Here is a 19809-nt window from a genome sequence, read left to right on the forward strand (position 1 = left end):
GAATAAAAGATCAACCTGAGGTTATAGCAATCACTGGAACGCAAATGTTAGTATAGTGTCAAAAGCTTCAATAAATGATGATCAATGCAATGCTTATTACTTGATTCTGATACAATAATAATGCCGATGTGAAAATAACAGTAAAACACCCCCTTTTGTCCCGTTTAATTTGACACATAAACGTTTATAGATGGCTCTCTTAAATTTGACCTTCTCCTGGTTTCTCCCTCACTGACCACAGCAGGGGAAACTCTGTTTTGATTCAGCCATGAATGCAGCTCACCTGATTCATCACTGAGCTCCACCGTCACTGGCGCTGCATATTCTTCCTTTAGTGTCACTATTTTCAACCTGTTAATTAGAGTACTTAAACTTGAAGTCGACTATGTCCACAACAAGTTAATACAACTGTAAATGTGGCCAATTATCAATCTATTACCAATTAATAACAACAGATAGCTTTTATTTTATGCATGCTATTAGTCAACCACTCACCCAGAGGATCTCCAATCCCAGAAAATTCCTTTTCCTCATTTAATGAGTCTGTCCACCTTCCATGGCCTGGTAACTGGTCCATCCAGAGCCATCTGATCTCAAAATATACATACAACAAGCCAAACCACACCTTGGTCACACCAACCCTTTTCAGCCCTAAAGATGTTCAACGCCATCTTAGTCTGGACTGCCGAAGTGACTTTAACGCTGACTGTTACGACAATCCATTTTATAACATATCCTGGTCAGATTCGCCAATCTCTGCACCAGGGTTATAATCGTTTTGCCATTTCCATTAGTTTTCATTTACATTTAGTTTTGCCTCCAGATTTTCAATAGTCATCAGTCCTGATGTTTATACCAGTTGTAATCAGTTTTTACCAATTCTTTGCTAGTTTAGTCTAGTTTTTATTTTCTGAAAATCCTCAGTTTCAGTTTAATTATGATTAGTGTCAGTTATAGTTTTATTTGTATTTTGCAAAAATTAAGTGTAACAAAATCCCGGTTTCATCATATCAGCCATGCTCTTCTGCTTATCCTTGGGTATTAAGACTATTAACTCTTGCAGCACTGCGTGTTCCTAATTTTGGTTCAAGTTAATTGATAAACCTTTTGAAGGTGATTGACTCACACAATTATTTAGACGTCCTAGTCCCGTTGTCCCGGGATGCATCACGCTGCACTATCTGGGGTTAGCTGTTTCCTGAGGATGCTGGTTAAGTGGGGGAGCTCTTCAAAAGGGAGAGTGTGCTCCCCCTGATGAGCTATTCAAGGTAAGCTAGATTAACCTTCTTGTGTGAGCTTTTCAAGTGCACTTCAAGGTTTGTGGGACTTTTGTTTTATAAATGTCCCTCATAACCCCCTGACGACCCAGTAATTTATTTTAGCGCACTGTAGTGTACATTTAGTTTTCGCTTGTAGCTCTCATACTCCACTTACCACTCTTCTAAGTCCTGATATTTCTTAAAGAGGACAACAGTACCTTTAAAATTATATCACATGTGTGGGGGTGTGGCCTTACCAATTGTTTTTCCCTCCTTTTTTAAAATGGCCGGCATGCCCACAAGCACATTTTATGGAAGCAAGAGAGATAAACTTGATATTTTCATCTGAAACGTTTTGTTAAACTCAGATTTTTATTTTTTTTCGAAAATAAACATCTAATAAACAATTTGAGGGTTTTTTAAGCTTATTTAGTTTCACGGAGAACATGCCGACTCTTTTAATGTGTACTGTAGTGCACGTCGGGACTTTATACCTATATTTTATTTCACTTTTTCCTAGTAGACAACTCTTTAACAAAGGCAGGGAGAATTCTTAACAGAATAACTGAGCGAGATTCAAGCATAGTTTTTTCAAAGGATGAGAGTCATGTGAGCCAAATAGGAGAGGGTGAGACCCCAGTAGGAACTACACAAAGATTATCGAGATGCAGTGGCAGGTGTAATAGAGAAAAACACAGGGCCACCTGATATCTATCATTGTATCTGGTTCAAAACCGATATGTAGGAGAATCTGGAATTTTTGATTTTAAGTTAAAAATAAAATCTCGGTAAAATGCAGAAATGTTTTCCAATAAAGTAAAAAATAAGAGTCGCAATTATAGATGAATCCATGGCCCCTAATTGTTTCTACAAGATCACGTCGTTGCTGAAAGTTATCAGTGATCTCAATATGCGAAAAGGATTCACCATATCTGGAGTTCGAGCTCCTCTTGACTGAGAAACCTGGGACAAACATATGGACAAGACTTGAATGATATCAGTCATGAAGAGTTCTCTCCAAAACTCAAGAAAAAGCTTGCCTGAAATGGTTAACAGTCCAAGGCATTTCCATTGTAGATGGTTGGGTGCAACAATAAAACATATGTGAGATGTGGGAAGTGCCAAATGTTCCTTTGTGTCTTCAAATAAAAATCACAGTACTTCCTCAGATATCATAAATGAATTGACTTTTGTGAAATAGAAAGCTCAGTGCCATCACTTATTCCTGAACCAATGGTTTACAGCTAGTGAAGTGTCAGTGACTTCTAAGTTGGTCCCTGATCTACATTTTATAAGATTGTTATTTTAATAACACTTGATTTATCTAAAGGAAAAAAAGAAAAAAGAAAAAGAAAAAACGAAAATATTTTTCCTTTTTCCCTCTTTTTCTTTGGGTCTCAGGAGGACATTGTGTCTCTCTCCACTACAAGACTCTTACTGTATCTAAAAAACAGTCATATTCAAAGTGATCCTCAATTGGACTCTGGCGCTTTCTCCCGACTTCCCTGACATGATTCTGCGCGTGGACGGAGCAGCAACACACACGACTCGACTACCGTAGCGCCTTGACTAAGCTATTGTAGGGCACGCACACATCAATGAAACTAAACACATTTTACAATAAATCCAATTGACTTTGGCTAATTTTGTGAACATTCATTACAGTTTTAGTTAGTTTTTTTGTTATTTTATTTGTTATTTCCGTTAAAGCAAACGTTTTTCCACTTCTAGTTTTCGTTATTTCATTTGTTTTCTTTAATAATAATAACCTTGCTCTGCACACTGGATTAAACATGCTCAACATGATCAACATTTTACTGCGTGTTATTTCACTATCTTATTGAGTCAAATACTCCATCCTTATATGGTTTACGACATTATGTTTATCTAAGCCTCCACTTTGTCTCTAAATGTTTGAAGAATTTTCAAGTTTGGGGTCAAATTTTGAGAATTTGACCATAAGTGAAAGTTATGGCGTTATCACCCCCTTTGGGGCTTACCTTTCCCAGTTTAGATGATATTTCTCCCCATTCTCTATTCTTTGCAAGTACCCTTTTTCGGTGGCGAGAAACTGTTGGTGTGGTCAAGCGGGTGCTGTAAAAACAAAAGCTCAGGACAGAACAGTCACCAGTCATGTACTTCATTCAAAATTAGCATATATTGAACTTCATATTGATCCTCTGAGTGTAATGGGACATTTTAATTTAAACTTCTCAAAGCTAAACACAATATTTTACTTTATATTACTCTTGTTCTTGTGCAGTACCACCCCTGTCGGTTCTCTCTTAGTTTTAAATTGCTGACTATTTCAAAAAAGCACCCGAAAGGCGGGGACCAGTGTTTATCATTACATCTCTCTTTTGAGTTTGGCAAGTCTATCATTCCCCTATTATTCATAGACCTCAGTGGAGGATTTTTTATTTTTTTTATTTATTTTTTTTATAACCGTTAATTGACTTTTTACAGTGGCCTGCTATGGTTAACAATAACATGTTCAGTCCTGAATGAAAACGGACCTTTTCTTCACTTTAGCATTTACCATTCCTAACAATATAATGTGATATATTAATCGAAACACAGCTACTAAATACAATTTTCTTAATGCAAACCTCAATAACTCAAAATTAGCAACCAAAGGGTTAAGTCTGCAGTTCACCCTTTCGTCTCTGTCATTCTTCTGTTCTCGCAAAAACAAAACAAAGCAAGACAAAACATCCACCCTTCTTTTACAGACTGGGTGAATTGTTTATGGACATTTACTAATCCTAAAGTCGGTACCATTTTTGTCTTAGTATCAAGTCAGTTAAAACTTTTAGTCGTCAGTCCATCACAGTCCAGTCACATGCATACATCCACACACATTCATACCAGATATTGCTGATAATGGAGCTCCACGCGCAAACTACTCGAAGCTCCCTCACCAGCAAGATGACGTCATCATTTTAAAGGAAAACAGTTCCTTGTTTTTTTGGACCGGATTGACTCGCTGCAATCCTTTTAGGCTCAGGACTTCTCATGTGATCCGTGTCCCATATAAGTGAATTTCTCCCAAGCCCATTGTAATCATGGAGAAAAACACTTTACGACTGTTTTCAGTAGAAATATTTTATAGCGCTTTAAAGTTCAATCTCTCAGGCCTGGATTAAGGAGCCGATCTGTTAAATCAGGGACTCACAAAATACCAAAATATCACCACCAGTGGGTTACACCTCTCAGATGTTCTTATCTCAGTGCACTGTAACAAAAGCAAAACAAAACGTAGCCAATAAAGTACTCATATAATAACAAATACTGGGGGCCCATTGCAAACATGTCCAAACATAAACCATCTTCCCCTCTCTTGGAGAAAGAAAACAATCCAAACTTCACTGATAAAATCCACCTTGTGTCAAGCAAAACTCAAAAATCAACCAAAACTTCACACACAATATTGTGTAGGCATACACTTACCGTGACTCCTTTTTTCTTTTAGCACCAACAAAACATGTTGGATTTACTTGCTTCAACAGTGGACACTGGTTACACACGAACGCTTTGCTTTGGCAGAAACTTAAACAACTAAGTTGAATCAACACAACCTTTTCATATTCTCTCCGAAATAAAACTCACACCGTTCATTCATCATTTTCACTCTGTGCCACTGCTCCTCGTTAGACTGTGTGAAGCACAGTAAACAATTCAGTGGAGGCCTTGAGCCATAAACAGACATCACGCACAGACATTGTTTTCATAACCAAACTGCTTTAAACCCTGTCCCCTAAATCTACACAAATGCCCTCTGGGCGACATGAAATGCATTTAACCAATAAATAATCAATGGGTTCTTGTTGTTGTAACCGATTCCGTATTTGGATGTTTGTGTGCAGCATTTGTTAGTAAAGCATTCTTCATTGCATCAGCTTGTGTGTGCATCACTTCTCAGTGAATTAAATCAGCATTTCGATTTGTGTGTGTGTGTGCGTCAGTTCTCACTCAATCAACGATTGCATATGTTCATATATATGTTTCTTTTCATTCTGCGTCAGTGCATGTAGATGTGTGTGTTTGTGTGCGTGTTTGTGTTCATCACTTTCCTGTTCTGGTGTTCTGGGTAAACCACGGCCTGAAGCGTGCCCTGGGGTCCTGCCCTCCTCCATTTCAGTATGTTTGCATCCATTGGTGATGCTGGTTAACGTTCTGTCCATACTGGTTCTGGCCCCGATTGGGGCAGTCCGTTTCTCCAGTATCCTGCATCTTCTCCTTATTCCACTCCTCCTTAGCTTGACCCTTTTGCTTCTGTAGCTCCTTCAGGGTTTTGATACGCAGCTCAATCATCTGGATGTCTTATGTCAAACTCCAGTCTACGCTGCTGCGCCAGCTCTTCCTCTGTTTCTCCCAGCCAAGTCAAGGTTTTTGTTCAGGTCAGAGTTCAGCTGCAGCCACTGCTGCTCGTTCTGCTTTGTTCTCATGTCCTTGCTGAGGTCCTGAGCCTGCAGAAGCTCCCAGCGCTCCATCACTCCTGAAGTCTGGGGGTCTGAGCTGCTGGGATCTGCCAGTCCAGACACCGTATCCTCTTCCTCCTCACTGTGTCAATACCTCCACGACACTCGCCCCTCAGTCGTAGATATCCCATGTATGAGGAGTCCGTTTCTGTGCCTGCACAAGTGCAGCTGCTGTCCGTTTGTTGCAGGCGGAAACGGCTGACCTCCAGAGAGTGTAAATGAGAGTCTGCAGCAGCAACTTCCCCAGTGGAAGACCTCAGTGTCTGTTCTGTTAGCTTAACAAAGGCCTCAAGGAAGTTTCTGGGATGCTCATCTGGCCCCAGCAAGCTCCGGCCTGACTTCACGTCCAGTGGCTGGGACTGCAAGTCTGATGGGTTCGATTCTCAGCCAGCTCCTCTTGAGCCATGCTCAGTTTCTGCTCTGATGTCTTGAGCTCTTACTGAGGACAGAAACCTCAGTCTTTTCCGTACACATCAGATTGAAGTCCATTGATGTTTCCCTTACTTTGCTCCACGGCCTTCTGCAGCTCTGCTGTTCGGCTCTTCTCAGAGGTGAGCTCCTGGCCGAGCCCCGACACCTGTGCCTTCAGCTTATTTTCTCCTGGTGCTTTTGTCCATTCTGAGGTGCCTCCTGACCTCAGTTACTCCTCCTGTCTCTGGCACGCCATTTTTGCTGCCCGATCATCAGTGTTGGTCCATCACTGTCCTGCACAGCTTTGATGCAGAGTGGTTAAGGTCAGCGTTGTTTTGCTCGGCCTCACTTTTCCTCCAGGCTTAATAGGCGTCTCGTCACAACTCTGTCAGCTGAAGCTGTCTGGAAATCTCCCCCGTGTAGTGAAATGGGCCTTGGATTTAACGCTCTCCGTCTCCGCTGCATAAGATCGTTTTCCTGCAGCGCTGTTGACATCTTCAAGTTGTTGTTGTGTGTCCAGCTGCTATAGCATTTGGTCAGGGTCACATCCAAGATGGTGGAGGAGAGAGCAAAGATGGTAGGGAGGGAGAGCAGGATTCCAGGGTCAGCCTCGGCTTTCTGGGTCGACAAGGCAGCCTGTAATCAAACATAAAGAGAAAAAACAAAACAAAACAAAAACAAAACGAACGAACCAGAATGATGTTTTATTGGCTGTGTCATTCAGAGAGGGGAGAAACACCGGGGCCAAGCCCTGTGTCAACCTTCTCTCCCCCTTTTTTTTGTTTTTTCTCATATATATATAATATATCATATAATAAACTCATAACCCACCAAGCTGACAGGACAACACAGGTACATGTTAAAATTCTTAAGATCATGTTTAAAAGCACAAAAATGGAATTTTCTTTCATTCAGTAATCACTTATATTAATCAGTCGGCAGAAATCATGTCACAATTTGACTTTTCTAGCCACTAAATTTGTCGTGTTATCACTGGTTGGTCAGACCAGTGTCTTTTTTTTTTATTTTATTTTTTTTTGAAGTTAAGTTGTTGTCCTGCAACCCAGGGAGTTTATTTGTTAGTGGTGGATCAACTTTATTATTTAACGACGGGTGTATGTTAAGTTTCACTGCTTTAAACTTGCTGGAAAATCTTCACGTGTTCATGAATGTAAGCTGTTTCTTCATTGCGTGTATGTGCGTTTATAGATGGATTAATTCAACTTTTTGTGTGCTCGTGGGGGGCAGTTGGTCCAGGCCCGTAGCCACCTGTATCAACACAATAAGAGATTTATTTAATATCATTTTTATCACAATCTTACTCTGCCGACTGAAGTGCCGGTCTTAATCAAGCCCATTTTGTCTCTTCTATATCAAAACCCAGCCAAACCTCAAACATTCACCGTAGTCATTCAAAACCTTATTTGTAATATTATAATCAGCAAAATCAGCGTTTTAATTACAGGCATGTATCATTGTTTGCAAATCATAATTATAAAACTCAAAAACACGCTAAACAGCAACAACAGTCCTCTGTGCGCTTCGCAGCTCATTTGCATGTTCACACACAGTCTAAAAATAGCTCGCAGCGCTGCAGTGCGCTGTCGTCACACACAGGGTCACACAAAGCTCAGACAAAACTCTATTATTTTATATTACAAAGACGTCTTATATTTACAACCACTGACAGGCCTGACAGATTCAGCACCTAACAATTTTGACAAATTTAAGTTAACGGGTCCAACCGAAGAAAGTCTAACTTTTTTGTAATCAATCAACCAGTATCTGTTTCTTCTGGAACAGCCTATGGCCTAATCTCTAAAGAGCAGCCAACCAATTCCCTACCAAACTACTTGAGACTCTAACTCAATTCCTTGGGACTCTAACCCAGCATTATTACCTTCATACTTATTCAACTTCATTAAATACCCTTAACCGACTTTAACTGCATAACACACACGGTGATTCTCATTAAAATCAAAACAGACCCTCTACAAGTAATTTCAGTGAGTAGACTTTTAATTTAATCATGTCCAATTTGGCACACTTTGGAAATAATTCAACAGGTAGTGCCTTACCTTTAGATAAGCCGGCTTATGCCCACTCACGTCAGACCACTGGCTTGTGCCTGTCCGTTCGACAACCTCAGACCGTCCAAACCTTTAAATTCCACCCCAATACCACAGGACGAGCCCCCAAAATGTTACGGATTCAAATATTGGGGATGGAGACAAGAGAAAAACCACAATAACAACACTGGTCCGGCCGGGTTGAGTCAAATGATGATTTTAATGATCACACGTGTGGGAGATGGACACTGTATGCAGACAGCCTCAGATCTCAAAATGGTGGAGCATTGATCAAACTTTTATAGCCTCTGGTGCCTCCACCTTATCATAAAAGCCTAAACATTCACATGCTTTCTCTCACACGGCGCCTAAGCTACAACCTTGGCTCCCTGTTTATCTGCTCCTGCTGAGATGGGGCAGAAAACTCCAGTATGTTCTGTTCTCTTCTAATCAGACAAATAAGGCGATGACTTTCTGCGAACAGTATTTCTTATAACTCAGCAGTATAATGCATCATAAAACAATATCATTCATTCACAATAAATCAGCAGTCTAATGTAATGCAAATCAGTTTAACTAATGCAATAGTTATCAGCTTCTTCTAATTCAGGAGAATAATGCAAACTAAAACTACATAATAATTCACAATCTTTAATTAGGGGTATGACATGGCATAAAATAATATTATACTTTTTACAAATTCATCTCATGTAAACAATAACGTGGCGCACAGCTGACGTGAAAAAAGGCACATACCTTTGACGTTGTGTGACGAACTCTGTATTCCTCGTCCACACGTAAACGCAAAAAAGGAGTTTTAAAAAATCTCAGTTTTCGTTGATTCCAAACGCCGTTTACGTGTGGACGAAACAGCTGCGTTTTCAAAAATACCCGTGTAGGTGTGGACGTAGCGTAAAAGAGTTAGTAGTTTATTTTATTACTACCTGCAATTTATTGCAGATTACTTGTATTTGCTTAATTGTTTACTAAATGTTTGAGGTGTGAAATAAGCCGCAATAAGTTTGGGAACCACTGCATTATGCAAATGTACTGTTAGTACATTAAATGAGTAGATGAGTGAGTATCAGTTCATTGGTCGTGTCCAAATTCATGGGCTGCATCCTCCTGAGGACCCAGCCTTCGCGGTCTAGATGGGCCGGGTCCTCAGACGGTTGGGTAGGCTGGAAGTAAACGGCTGTGAAATTGGACGGTCTAGTCTTCAGATTTGCGTCACCGCTGTCTCGGTGGAGTTTAATAAACTCAGCTTTCTGCTCCTTGCTATCTAAAATATAACAGGACACTGGTGTAAATTCTCGACCATCTCACACTTCTGTTTAATCAGTTTTCTGTTTGACGTTTATTCAGCTTTGTGAAAACAAAGGAGCCCACCCGGGGGATTAATAAAGTTTTATTTTATCTAACCTAATCTAATAACTTTAATCTCAGCCAAACCGATTTACTCATGAACAAATAAAACCCTGAAAAAGCCAAACAATAACATTTTTTGGTTGTCTAAGTGACTTATATATTACGTTTAACTTGAGCAGCGAAAGACCGCGGTGATCTGAAAATGATGTGCTGGGAGTTGTGACGTTCTCTGCGGCTCTAGTGACCCTTGACCTCCCAGCTAGCTATCGAGCTGGTGGGTAACAGACGTCTCCGAAAACGTTGGAGCACTTTAGCAAATATGTGATATCTTGATAAACCGAGCAGATATTTGAAGTTTACACAGCTACATTCTCGCCTGAAAATATGTTAAAAGTTTATTTTGTGACCCAGAAAGAGTAATAAGAGTAATATTAAAAACTTAGTAGTGGTCGCCATTGTTGAAAACTGGAATTGGCTGGGCCGCGCTATGAATTCTGGGATATGATAGGCCACAAAGGACACACCCGACCCATCCTTCAAATTCGGGGAAAAGGAGGACACAGCTGCATTCGGAGGAGTCTACGAATTTGGACAGCCTTGGGACTACGCTGTGACGTAATCGGCCTACAAATGCATCCTCAGGAGGATGCGGCCCATGAATTTAGACACGACCATTCAGTATCAATATTATTCATTCATCTCTCCTCACTATTTAACTCTATGAATTTGGCAACATGTGTTACTGTTGAAATATCGCGATAGAATTTGGATAAAACGCGCATGCGCAGTGCCTTTGTTTTCATACGCACATGGCGGAAAAAGCATGGCGGCGACGGAGAATGAGAAAGGCGAAAGCGGATCGTTGAATGAAACGGATGAATCAGAACTGGTTTGTAAAAATGCTGCAACCTCAGTGGTGTGGAACTGGTTTAGCTTTCGTCAGATACACGACAAAGTACTATTTTTGGTAGAGCATGCTAGCGGGCCGTTGTTATTACCGTGTTTTTTAGAAAATACGGCACACTTAAAATCAATCCTTTGATTTTTCAATAAATCAACAGTGCCCCTTATAATCCCGTGTGCCTTATGTATGAATTCTGGTTGTGTTTACTGACCTCGAAACGATTTAATGTCGTACACGGCGCTCGAAAATCTGTCAAATATTTCAGTACGACTTTGCTAAGCTACGAAGCCGCACCGCTTGATGGATTGTCGGAGCATTACGGCTACCGTAGGCAGGAGCCTCGCGGAGTGATACATACTGTGCTTCAACATAATATTACGGTATTATGTGTATAACCTCTTTTAAGTTTTGTGGATATTATACATGGTTATGCTGAGGATATGTCGGCCAATTTCCACTGAAAATGCCTTTAACTTTAATGCACATAAAAAACATCTGCTTGTATAAGTGAAAACACATTGATGGTTTTTTTTGCACTAATAAAGTTGTGGAGTTGTAAAGCATTTAGTCTAGTGTAAATTACACCGTCAGTTATATCGTTATCGCAAATTTTCAAATGTATATCATGATAAATATTTTTGGTCATATCGCCCTGCTCTAGTTACTGTTCACTGTTAACCCATCATTGTTGTTTATTGGAAGGGAAGAGTTGAATAGTGGACTGTTTTAGCTGAAACGTTTCAGCTGAACTCCGTTGCTGTGTAAGCTAGCTTTCGCTAGTGTCCCATCATATTGCATGGAGGTTTTTCGCATGGTCTACCATCGGACGACCACTGTTGGGCCCAGCATTCATGTTGACACTTCAGGCAGTCTGTTGCTCCCTCCAGCAAGCTCGCCTCAAGCCTAGGTTGGGATCCTTCCAGACGTTGCTTGCCCTCCTTGCCTTGCTAGCCTGTGCCATACTCCTAACTCGCATGTTCTTTTCCCTGTAGTACAGGGGTGGGGAACTCCAGGCCTCAAGGGCCGGTGTCCTGCAGGTTTCAGATGTGTCCTTGATCCAACACAGCTGATTTAAATGGCTAAATTACCTCCTTAACATGTCTTAAAGTTCTCCAGAGGCCTGGTGATGAACTAGTCGTTTGATTCAGGTGTGTTGACGCAGGGTGATATCTAAAACCTTCAGGACACCAGCCCTTGAGTTCCCCACCCCTGCTTTACGACAGACCTCTGCCACGTAAGATCTCTTTCTTTCTTTCAGGGTCCTGCTCTAGTCCTTTCCACAGCTGGGGTTCCGTTCCACCGAGACAGGCCATCAGTCAAACATCCATTTATATTCTGTTCCTCAATAAATCATGTTCATTCTTTCTAATGTTCTCTCCTTACTGAAATATAATAAACCCATCTCTAGCGATGTACCACAGGTCTTCAAGCTGGCAGTAGTTAAACCTTAACTTAAAAAGCCATCTCTTGACCCAGCTGGCTTGTTATAGGACAATCTCCAACGTTCCTTTCATTTTTGAAATTCTTGAAAGAGTAGTTGTCAAACAGCTAACAGATCATTTGCAGAAGAATGGCATATTTGAAGAGTTTACAAATGATCTTCTTATGACCTCATTCATGTTTATGATGAGTGTATGTAAACTTTTAACCACAATAGGAAGTGAGTGGTAAAAAGGAAAACTAGGAAAAAAGGGAGAAGACAGGTAATGGCCACTTACTTATCTTACTGTGATAAGTTAAAATCTTAAGTGGGAGAAAGTCTACCACTATTTAGGTAGTATTCACAAAACTGTAGCTAAGTATAGACTTTATGGGGAAAGACTGGAAAGAAAAAGACCGTAATTTTGATTAGAGGGGACTTTATTGAAAAGCAAAAGTACAAAAGAAAATAAAGCAATTTTACTCACAAATGTCTATCAAACCAACACCAGAAGTGATCTAATCATCGCTGCTTTCAAAATATTTATAGGAAAGTGAAAAACCCTCTTCAAGTCCCTTAATATGAGCAGAAAGTATTTTAAGGAACATAAACAAAATATCACACAATCCTTCAGAATCTCAACTTAAACTAAAATCTAACAAATCGAAGATCAAAATATATCTTAAATCAAGAAAAATAAAAGCAACAATAAGATTGTAACCTACAAATAGCTTCAAAGACATAAATTCTAACCTTCTCAGGTTTAGCTGAAGTCAACACATTTTAATTTATATTAAAATTAATAAGGCAAATTATGTAGAAAATTGAACAATATATGTTGATCTGATGTATTGGATTTGCAAATACAAATTGGTAACAAATGTATTTTCTGGATATGTATTTTTCCAGAAAATAAGTAATTTAAAGATATTGTTGAAACCAATTCTAAACCATGTCTCGAAAGCATTAACAAATCCAGCTACTAAGTGATTCGAATCCCATCTGTCCATTTCCTCCCCTGCTTTAACCAACTGAGGGCAATAAGCACACATTTCCCCCGAGGTGAGGTAAGGTTTACCAGTAGGATTAGCAAAGTTCAGCAAGTACTTACATTTACAAGTTTTGGTGATTTAAATTCTCAGATCTTTACATGTTTTACCTTTGCTGGCTAATTTGTAGCATTGTTATATTTATATCACAATATCACCAGAACCTAAGAGTATGTTTATTGAACTAGGAATGTATGTAGGTAGATGTGTGTATCTGTGTATATTTACATTATCTGCATAAATAATTGCTTTATCAATTAACAAGAAAACCCAACACCAGAAACACTAAACAGTAAATATATTGAATTGATTCCAATGAACACACAAATATTTAACTTTATTTGAATGAAGACTGCTGAGATCCTTTCACTGTTTTGAATGTTGTTTAAAGGCTTTTCTTATTTCCAATTAGCCATTTTTGTGTAACTTGTCTTTAGAAATTGAAAAACTGGTCAAAATAATTTGTCACCAGTCATGTTTTGTAATACCTGTCAGCTTATTTTCAAACACATTAACAAGCATCTGCAACATGATTCAAAATTTTTATGTGTGATGATTGATGATTAATTTTTGAACTCCCAAATAATTGGAGCAGAATGAGTTGACACCGCTTCTTGTTTTAGTCCAAAAATTATGCATAAACCTAAAGAAACACAAAAAAGATTATTGTTATTTTTATTTCATACATTAATTTAGAATAGTTGAAGCATTCTTAAGATATTATATACTGCTTGTTCAATCAAATATCTACCAAATTTGTGTGTGAAAGACATTAAAACATTTGTTTTATTTAGTTCAATCATCTAAAGATACACAGATGAGAACTTTAATCTTAATGAAATAAACTTATTCAATTTCATCACGCAAAAGTGCATGTAAATTAAATTTTATAGCCAGAACATGTGATAGAAGAAACAAACACATATTAGCTTATTTGCCTTGTTTAAAGGCAGCTTTGTTTAAGATATTGACTCACTGTTAAGTGGGCTGTTTGTCATTCAGGCTTCATTAGGAAGCATTTGCTGCTGGACCTCACGGTTCTCTGGAGCTGTAGGTCAGAAACACATTGTAAGTCCACATCCTTCTCTTAACTGACACTTTAAAAAGTTTTTAGCATAAAATACAGAAACCCTTTTACTATAGAGAGGGAGAAAGATCAAACAGGGTTTACTCACGAGTTGCAGGGCGTTTTTCTGAAATAAAGGAAAATAATAAATTATTTCAGCTGTTATGGTTATAAACTGTTATACATTATTTCTTTTTACAGTAATGGTCTTGATTTCCCTTTCCTTTTTTTGCAGTGTATAACCAAAGTCATGAAAAATATTAACAAATCCTTTATTTATGGGTAAAACATTATTACACACCCTTAAAGCACAGATTAGTCCTATTTCTGTAAATAAGGAATCCAAGCACAGCGACAGCAAGAGCAACCAAAGCACCAATGATGGGAAGAATGATGGGGGAAGATTTTTCTGTGATGTAGGAAAAATAAATGTTAGAAAAGGAGAACATAAATTTTCCAAACACAAAATTGACAATGACAATTTAGCCTGTTTAAAGTCACTACTTGTTTGTCTTGTTATTTAATTTATTCCTGTTTTATTTTCTGAATAAAATTATTCTAAGCAGAAAGAAAGTTCTGACATACTTAAATCGCTTTCTAACTGTGAGAATACTTACAATACTGATTTCCTGAAATATACTTATCTGGGTTTTTTTGTAATTTTCCAAACTGTCCTGTAGTTTTGTAAAATTAGAGGTTATAATCTGTATATATATATATATATATATATATATATATATATATATATATATATATATATATATATATATATATATATATATATATATATATATACACACACACACACACTTTTTAGGACTTTATCTGAACTCATATGATGATCAAAGTTGAAACACATTTCTGCTGACATAGGCCTTAAAGTTGCATGTTACAAAGGAGGGACAGAAAGTGAGAGACACATTACATAAGCATCATCTTTCAACTATCACACATAGAAATACATGAACTGCAGGAAAATTACAAACGAAATGTATATTTCTTATGTTTATCACTTCTGACTCTAGCCTTACCGCCATTGTTCTTGATCAGCTTTTTGTCCAGTCTGGTGACGATGTCCTCATTCACACCAGAGAGCTGAAACACACAATCATATCTCTCCCAGTCTTCAGGTGCAATGGCTGAAAAATCCAGATCGACACTCATCTGGAAGGTCCCGTCATTGTTGGTGAGGATCTCTCCTTTATGAATGCCCTCGTGAAACTCCTGTCCATCTTTCCTCCAGACCATCTCAGCTCTGTTAGGATGGAAACCTGTAGCGTGGCAGCTGACCGGAGAGGACGGAGTCTTCTGGAGGAGAGACACTGAGGGAAGGACTAGAACAGACAAAACATGATTTAGGTTCTTTATTATTATTTTTCAATATTGTAGATTTTATTTGACTGAATGTAGTTATATTAATTAATGCACGTCATTCAATGTGTAAAGGAGAAGGTGAGGGTGGAGATTAGAAGGAAAAGAAAAAGGACATGACAAACTTGAAACAAATTAAAAAGGTTAAGAGACAGGAATAGCTATGACTTCATGTTTTGACTGTGTGTCAAAACAGTAAAGGGCAAAGAAATGAAAATGGAATAAACAGAGAGAGTGACGCACAGTAAAGAGAACACTAGGTGTCTTTATTTGAATTTAATGTTACTCTTGTTTTTTTTTTGACAAAAATGAGCAGTGGCATGTTGTGTCTGTGAAACAACATCAGGTGATGTGATTATACTTGTTCTCATCAGGGAGCTCTTCCCATAGTTCCAGTACTTCTTCAACCAGTCAACACATTCCTGGGTCAGGTAGTTCCTCCAGTGTGCTTGGTTACCACTGTTCTCCCACTTCTGCTTGCTGAGAACAGCCTGAGGTTTCGGAGCAATCCATGTCATTGTCTTCAGCTCCAGTACTAGGAGGTCTTCTCCATCATAACCATACTGCTGATATCCATTAACCTTTTCAGTTTCATCATCCCATTCACAGCCATACATTAACTGATGAACGTGGATACCTAAGAGAGAGAGATAAGGTACATACTGTAGTTAACCAGTCAGATTAAGTAAGTTGCTACTGGCCAGTTTTTACCAGTTGATATTATCTGTAGCACCACAGAGATAAATATTCACAAATACCAAAAAAGATGATCTACCCCTAGTGTTGGCTCAACACAGTCCAAAAAAATAATCTTCTTAATGCTGTGGACTTTTTAAAAAGAAAGAAATGAAATCATTTTTAAAGGTGTTGGTTCTCCCATGACGGAGCGCGTCTGTGCTCGCTCTGCTCAGGTGAGCCACACAGACAGGTGTTAGGCTCCTCCCCCTCTTATGTCCCCCCGTCTCTCTATCCCTGTCGCACATGTCTGTGATCACTTCCTGTTGGAAGTTTCTAGAAATACACTAAGAGTGTAAGTGGAGCCTTTGACGCCATGTTTGTTCACATCCACGCTCTCTCCTCTTTAACAGGAAGCTCCACAGATTCGACTCCCGGCGGCGCTCCGTCCTCGTGGCCTCGAGCCGCTGTGGTTCTGCTCGTGTTATAATAACAGTAACGATAACAATAAAAGTTTAACAGAAACAAGCAGCGCGGTTAATCCTGGCGCAGCGTTTTGCTCTCGCTGCGAGCGCAGGCCGTGAGAATCACGCCGACGTTCAAACTTCATTTTCCAGCTTTTATTAATAATAATTAATTAGTGCTTGTAGTGATCAGAGAGGTGGAGTGGAGGACGGGTGGAGGCTTAGAAACAACAGAAGAAAAGATGGATGTGCACCAACCAGAGCCTGTATAAGGATTTTAACCGTGTGACGTTTTATTACGTCACACGGCACCACAGGCCTGCTGTGATCATGTAATTATGTCTGTACTGTGGATGATTTTGGAGATGAGCGTCAGTATTTTTAATTCAGTTCGTCTCATTTATTTTGTACGAGGGAAAGTTGATTCAAGTTTTTTACTTGAGGATTTAGTCGCTGTGAGTTTTTTGGGTTAAAGTGAGGAAACATGTCGAGTTAAAGAGGACGTGAAACAGCACATTTTACAGCTTTGACACAAAATTAAGAGCGTTGTGATTTATTCTGGGAGAAACGTTGGTTTCAAAGTGATTCTTGTTTATAGTCATTTTCCTGGTCGCTGATTTGTGGTCGTTACAGCACTCATTACGTCACCAGGTCGGCTGGTTGGGCGGCGCTCACAGGAGAGGCGAGCTCATCAGAAACTATAAAATGGCGGAAGAGATGAGCTCATCAAAAACTATAAAATGGCGGAAGAGGTGAGCTCATCAGAAACTACAAAATGGCAGAAGAAGACAGCTTTTTTGATGCCCCGCCCACACACCTTACAGCTCACGCTTTGGAGCCAGTGAGGAGGAGAGAGAGTGACCACAGGAAGCAGCTGAGAGGATCAGCAGGTGGAGCGAGCAGGTGAGGAGAGGGCGAGCGACACCACCTGTCGCGTGCGTGAACGCTGCAGGGAGACGGCGAGCGAGTCGAGCTGCTGTCAGGAAGCTGCTGTGGATCCAGCAGGTGCTGACGGTCTGACATCTGAACGTCAAAGTCGTCTCTAACCTGTCGTCTCCTTTTCTTTATGAAGTCTGACAGAAGGTTAGAAAACGAGCAGCTGCACCACCACGACTCAGAGGTGAACTACACCGACTCAACCTGACAAAGATCATTTACTGATCGACTGTTAGCGTCCAGTTTGTTTCTGCTCTTATCGTAGCCGCAGAACAACGATGATGCTGGACTCAGTTATGCTGGACTCAAAGCCTTTGATACACGGAGCATCGTTTCATCTTTCAGCCTTTAAACTAATTTAGTTTCAGTAATTATTTCTCTACATCAGTCAAAACTCTACACAAACAGTAGCAGCTGTAATAAACTGATGGCTGCTACATCCACAGATTTAACCTGCACGGAGGAAGAAGACGAGGCGGCTCCGCCTCTCTGCACCTCTTCCTGTTAGTGTTTTATCAGACGAGTAAAATCAGGTGATGTAAAAGGATCTGCGTCACTGGCAGAGAGTTAATCGCAGCACAGCTGACGACACCGCTCTGATTTAGACAAATGAAGGTCAAGTCTGAGCTGCTGCAGTGAACAGTTTCTCCAAAGCTTCCAGATTTTACCTGAATATTAATAAACGTGAACTCATCACAGACGCTCCAAATCTGACCTTTGGAATATCTCCATGAAACAACAGCTTCCATATTTAAGGATGTGAATCACTGAGGATGAAAAGAATGAATCTAAGTCTGATCCCTCCTACAAAAAGAGTTAAAAACAAATTCAGCTCTCTCACTGAGAGGAAGAGTTTTGACTAAAGCAGGAATCTCTGGTGTCCCTGAGGCAGCGCTGGCTCTGCGCCTCCATAATAAACCATCAAAGACACTGACAGGCTGCTCTTCAGCTTCATGTGGACGAACAGCAGACGTCACATTAGAAAAACAGCTCGTATGAACTCGATGTAAACGGTGGGCTGAATGTTTCAGATTTCCACACTTTAAACGGCACATTTAAGATAAACTGGCTCAAACAGCTGATCAGAAGCCCCGCCTCCATCCTGAGCGCTACACCTGTTCGTTTCCTCTCCGAGTCGCAGCATCGAGTTTTCCTCGTGTGTAACTTTGTGGATAAAATCCCCGCGAACACGTCGGCCTCTCATCGCCGGGCTTCCTCGTCACAGACTCTCGTCTACAAACACAGTTTGAGCCTCACACTTATTTTATGTGGAACAACAAGGATGTTTGTCCAAGAGGAAATCTGTTTTTCTGAATATTGGTTTGATAATATGATGATGTTGGTAAATCAGCTGTTCCACACAGACGCCGAGCTGCTCTCTGTGAAGAACTCCAGTTAAACATCATCTGTGGCTCCAGGAGATGATGTCACAGCGTATTTAAATATCAGCAACAGTTCAGACTCAACATCTGTCCTGTTCTCTCTGTGACACACTCCCACTGGGAAAACAGGTTTTTACTGGTGGCTCTAAAAATAAAAACAAATCTATTGGATCTTTATTCCAGAGAAACACGAGCACGTGACCAGATGCAGTTTGTGTTTGGAGCCGTTTGGTGGATGAAACCTGCAGCGACCTGATAAGCATCTGATTACCAACAAAGTTCAAGAAGTTTCTTTAAACTCGTTCATAGACTTGATGTGAAAACGAGCTCGAAGCTGGACTGAAAGCAGACGCTGATGTGAGCTGGAGTTTCTGGAAGAGTCGCCCAGAAGCTGTCGCACGTTTTGCTTTTTGCACTTTTGTTCAGAACTTTTGGTCGAATCTGTGAAGCTTCTGTTGCAGAAAATCTTCTAAAGGTTTTGATTTATTTTGGAAAGATGTTTTATTTGCTCTGAAAACTGAGCGTGAACAAACTAACAGCACCAGCAGAGATATAATGGACCTCGTTGTTTTATGGGCAAAGTTTCACGTCCATCACAGCGAGGATACTGGGATCACAGCGAGGATACTGGGATCACAGCGAGGATACTGGGATCACAGCGAGTACACTGGGATCACAGCGAGGATACTGGGATCACAGCGAGTACACTGGGATCACAGCGAGGATACTGGGATCACAGCGAGGATACTGGGATCACAGCGAGTACACTGGGATCACAGCGAGTACACTGGGATCACAGCGAGGATACTGGGATCACAGCGAGGATACTGGGATCACAGCGAGGATACTGGGAGACGTCCCTCCTTTCTTGTGTTTGCTGTGAATTCAGGCCGAACGTTCGATCAGTTGAAGACTCGAAGGATCCTGAAGCTGTTCAAACTCTGCTGTTTGTGA

The 19809-nt window shown here is 40.1% G+C and overlaps 1 protein-coding gene across 1 annotated transcript in view; it reads right to left on the reverse strand.

Moving 5' to 3' along the window:
- LOC146643209 (uncharacterized) overlaps positions 1-19809 on the reverse strand; it is a 239886-nt gene that overhangs the window by 207604 nt on the left and 12473 nt on the right. Inside the window, exons 3-4 of the mRNA XM_085396615.1 lie at positions 15760-16035; positions 15059-15361 (exon numbers count right to left, since the gene is read on the reverse strand). Coding sequence (XP_085252741.1) covers positions 15059-15361; positions 15760-16035 — 579 coding nt within the window. The remainder of the gene's footprint in view (positions 1-15058; positions 15362-15759; positions 16036-19809) is intronic.

The sequence above is a fragment of the Rhamphochromis longiceps genome, linkage group LG22 (genome assembly GCF_057381845.1).
Source record: "Rhamphochromis longiceps isolate RC_006_pf linkage group LG22, R_longiceps_female_GT1.1, whole genome shotgun sequence".
NCBI classification, from domain to species: Eukaryota; Metazoa; Chordata; class Actinopteri; order Cichliformes; family Cichlidae; genus Rhamphochromis; species Rhamphochromis longiceps.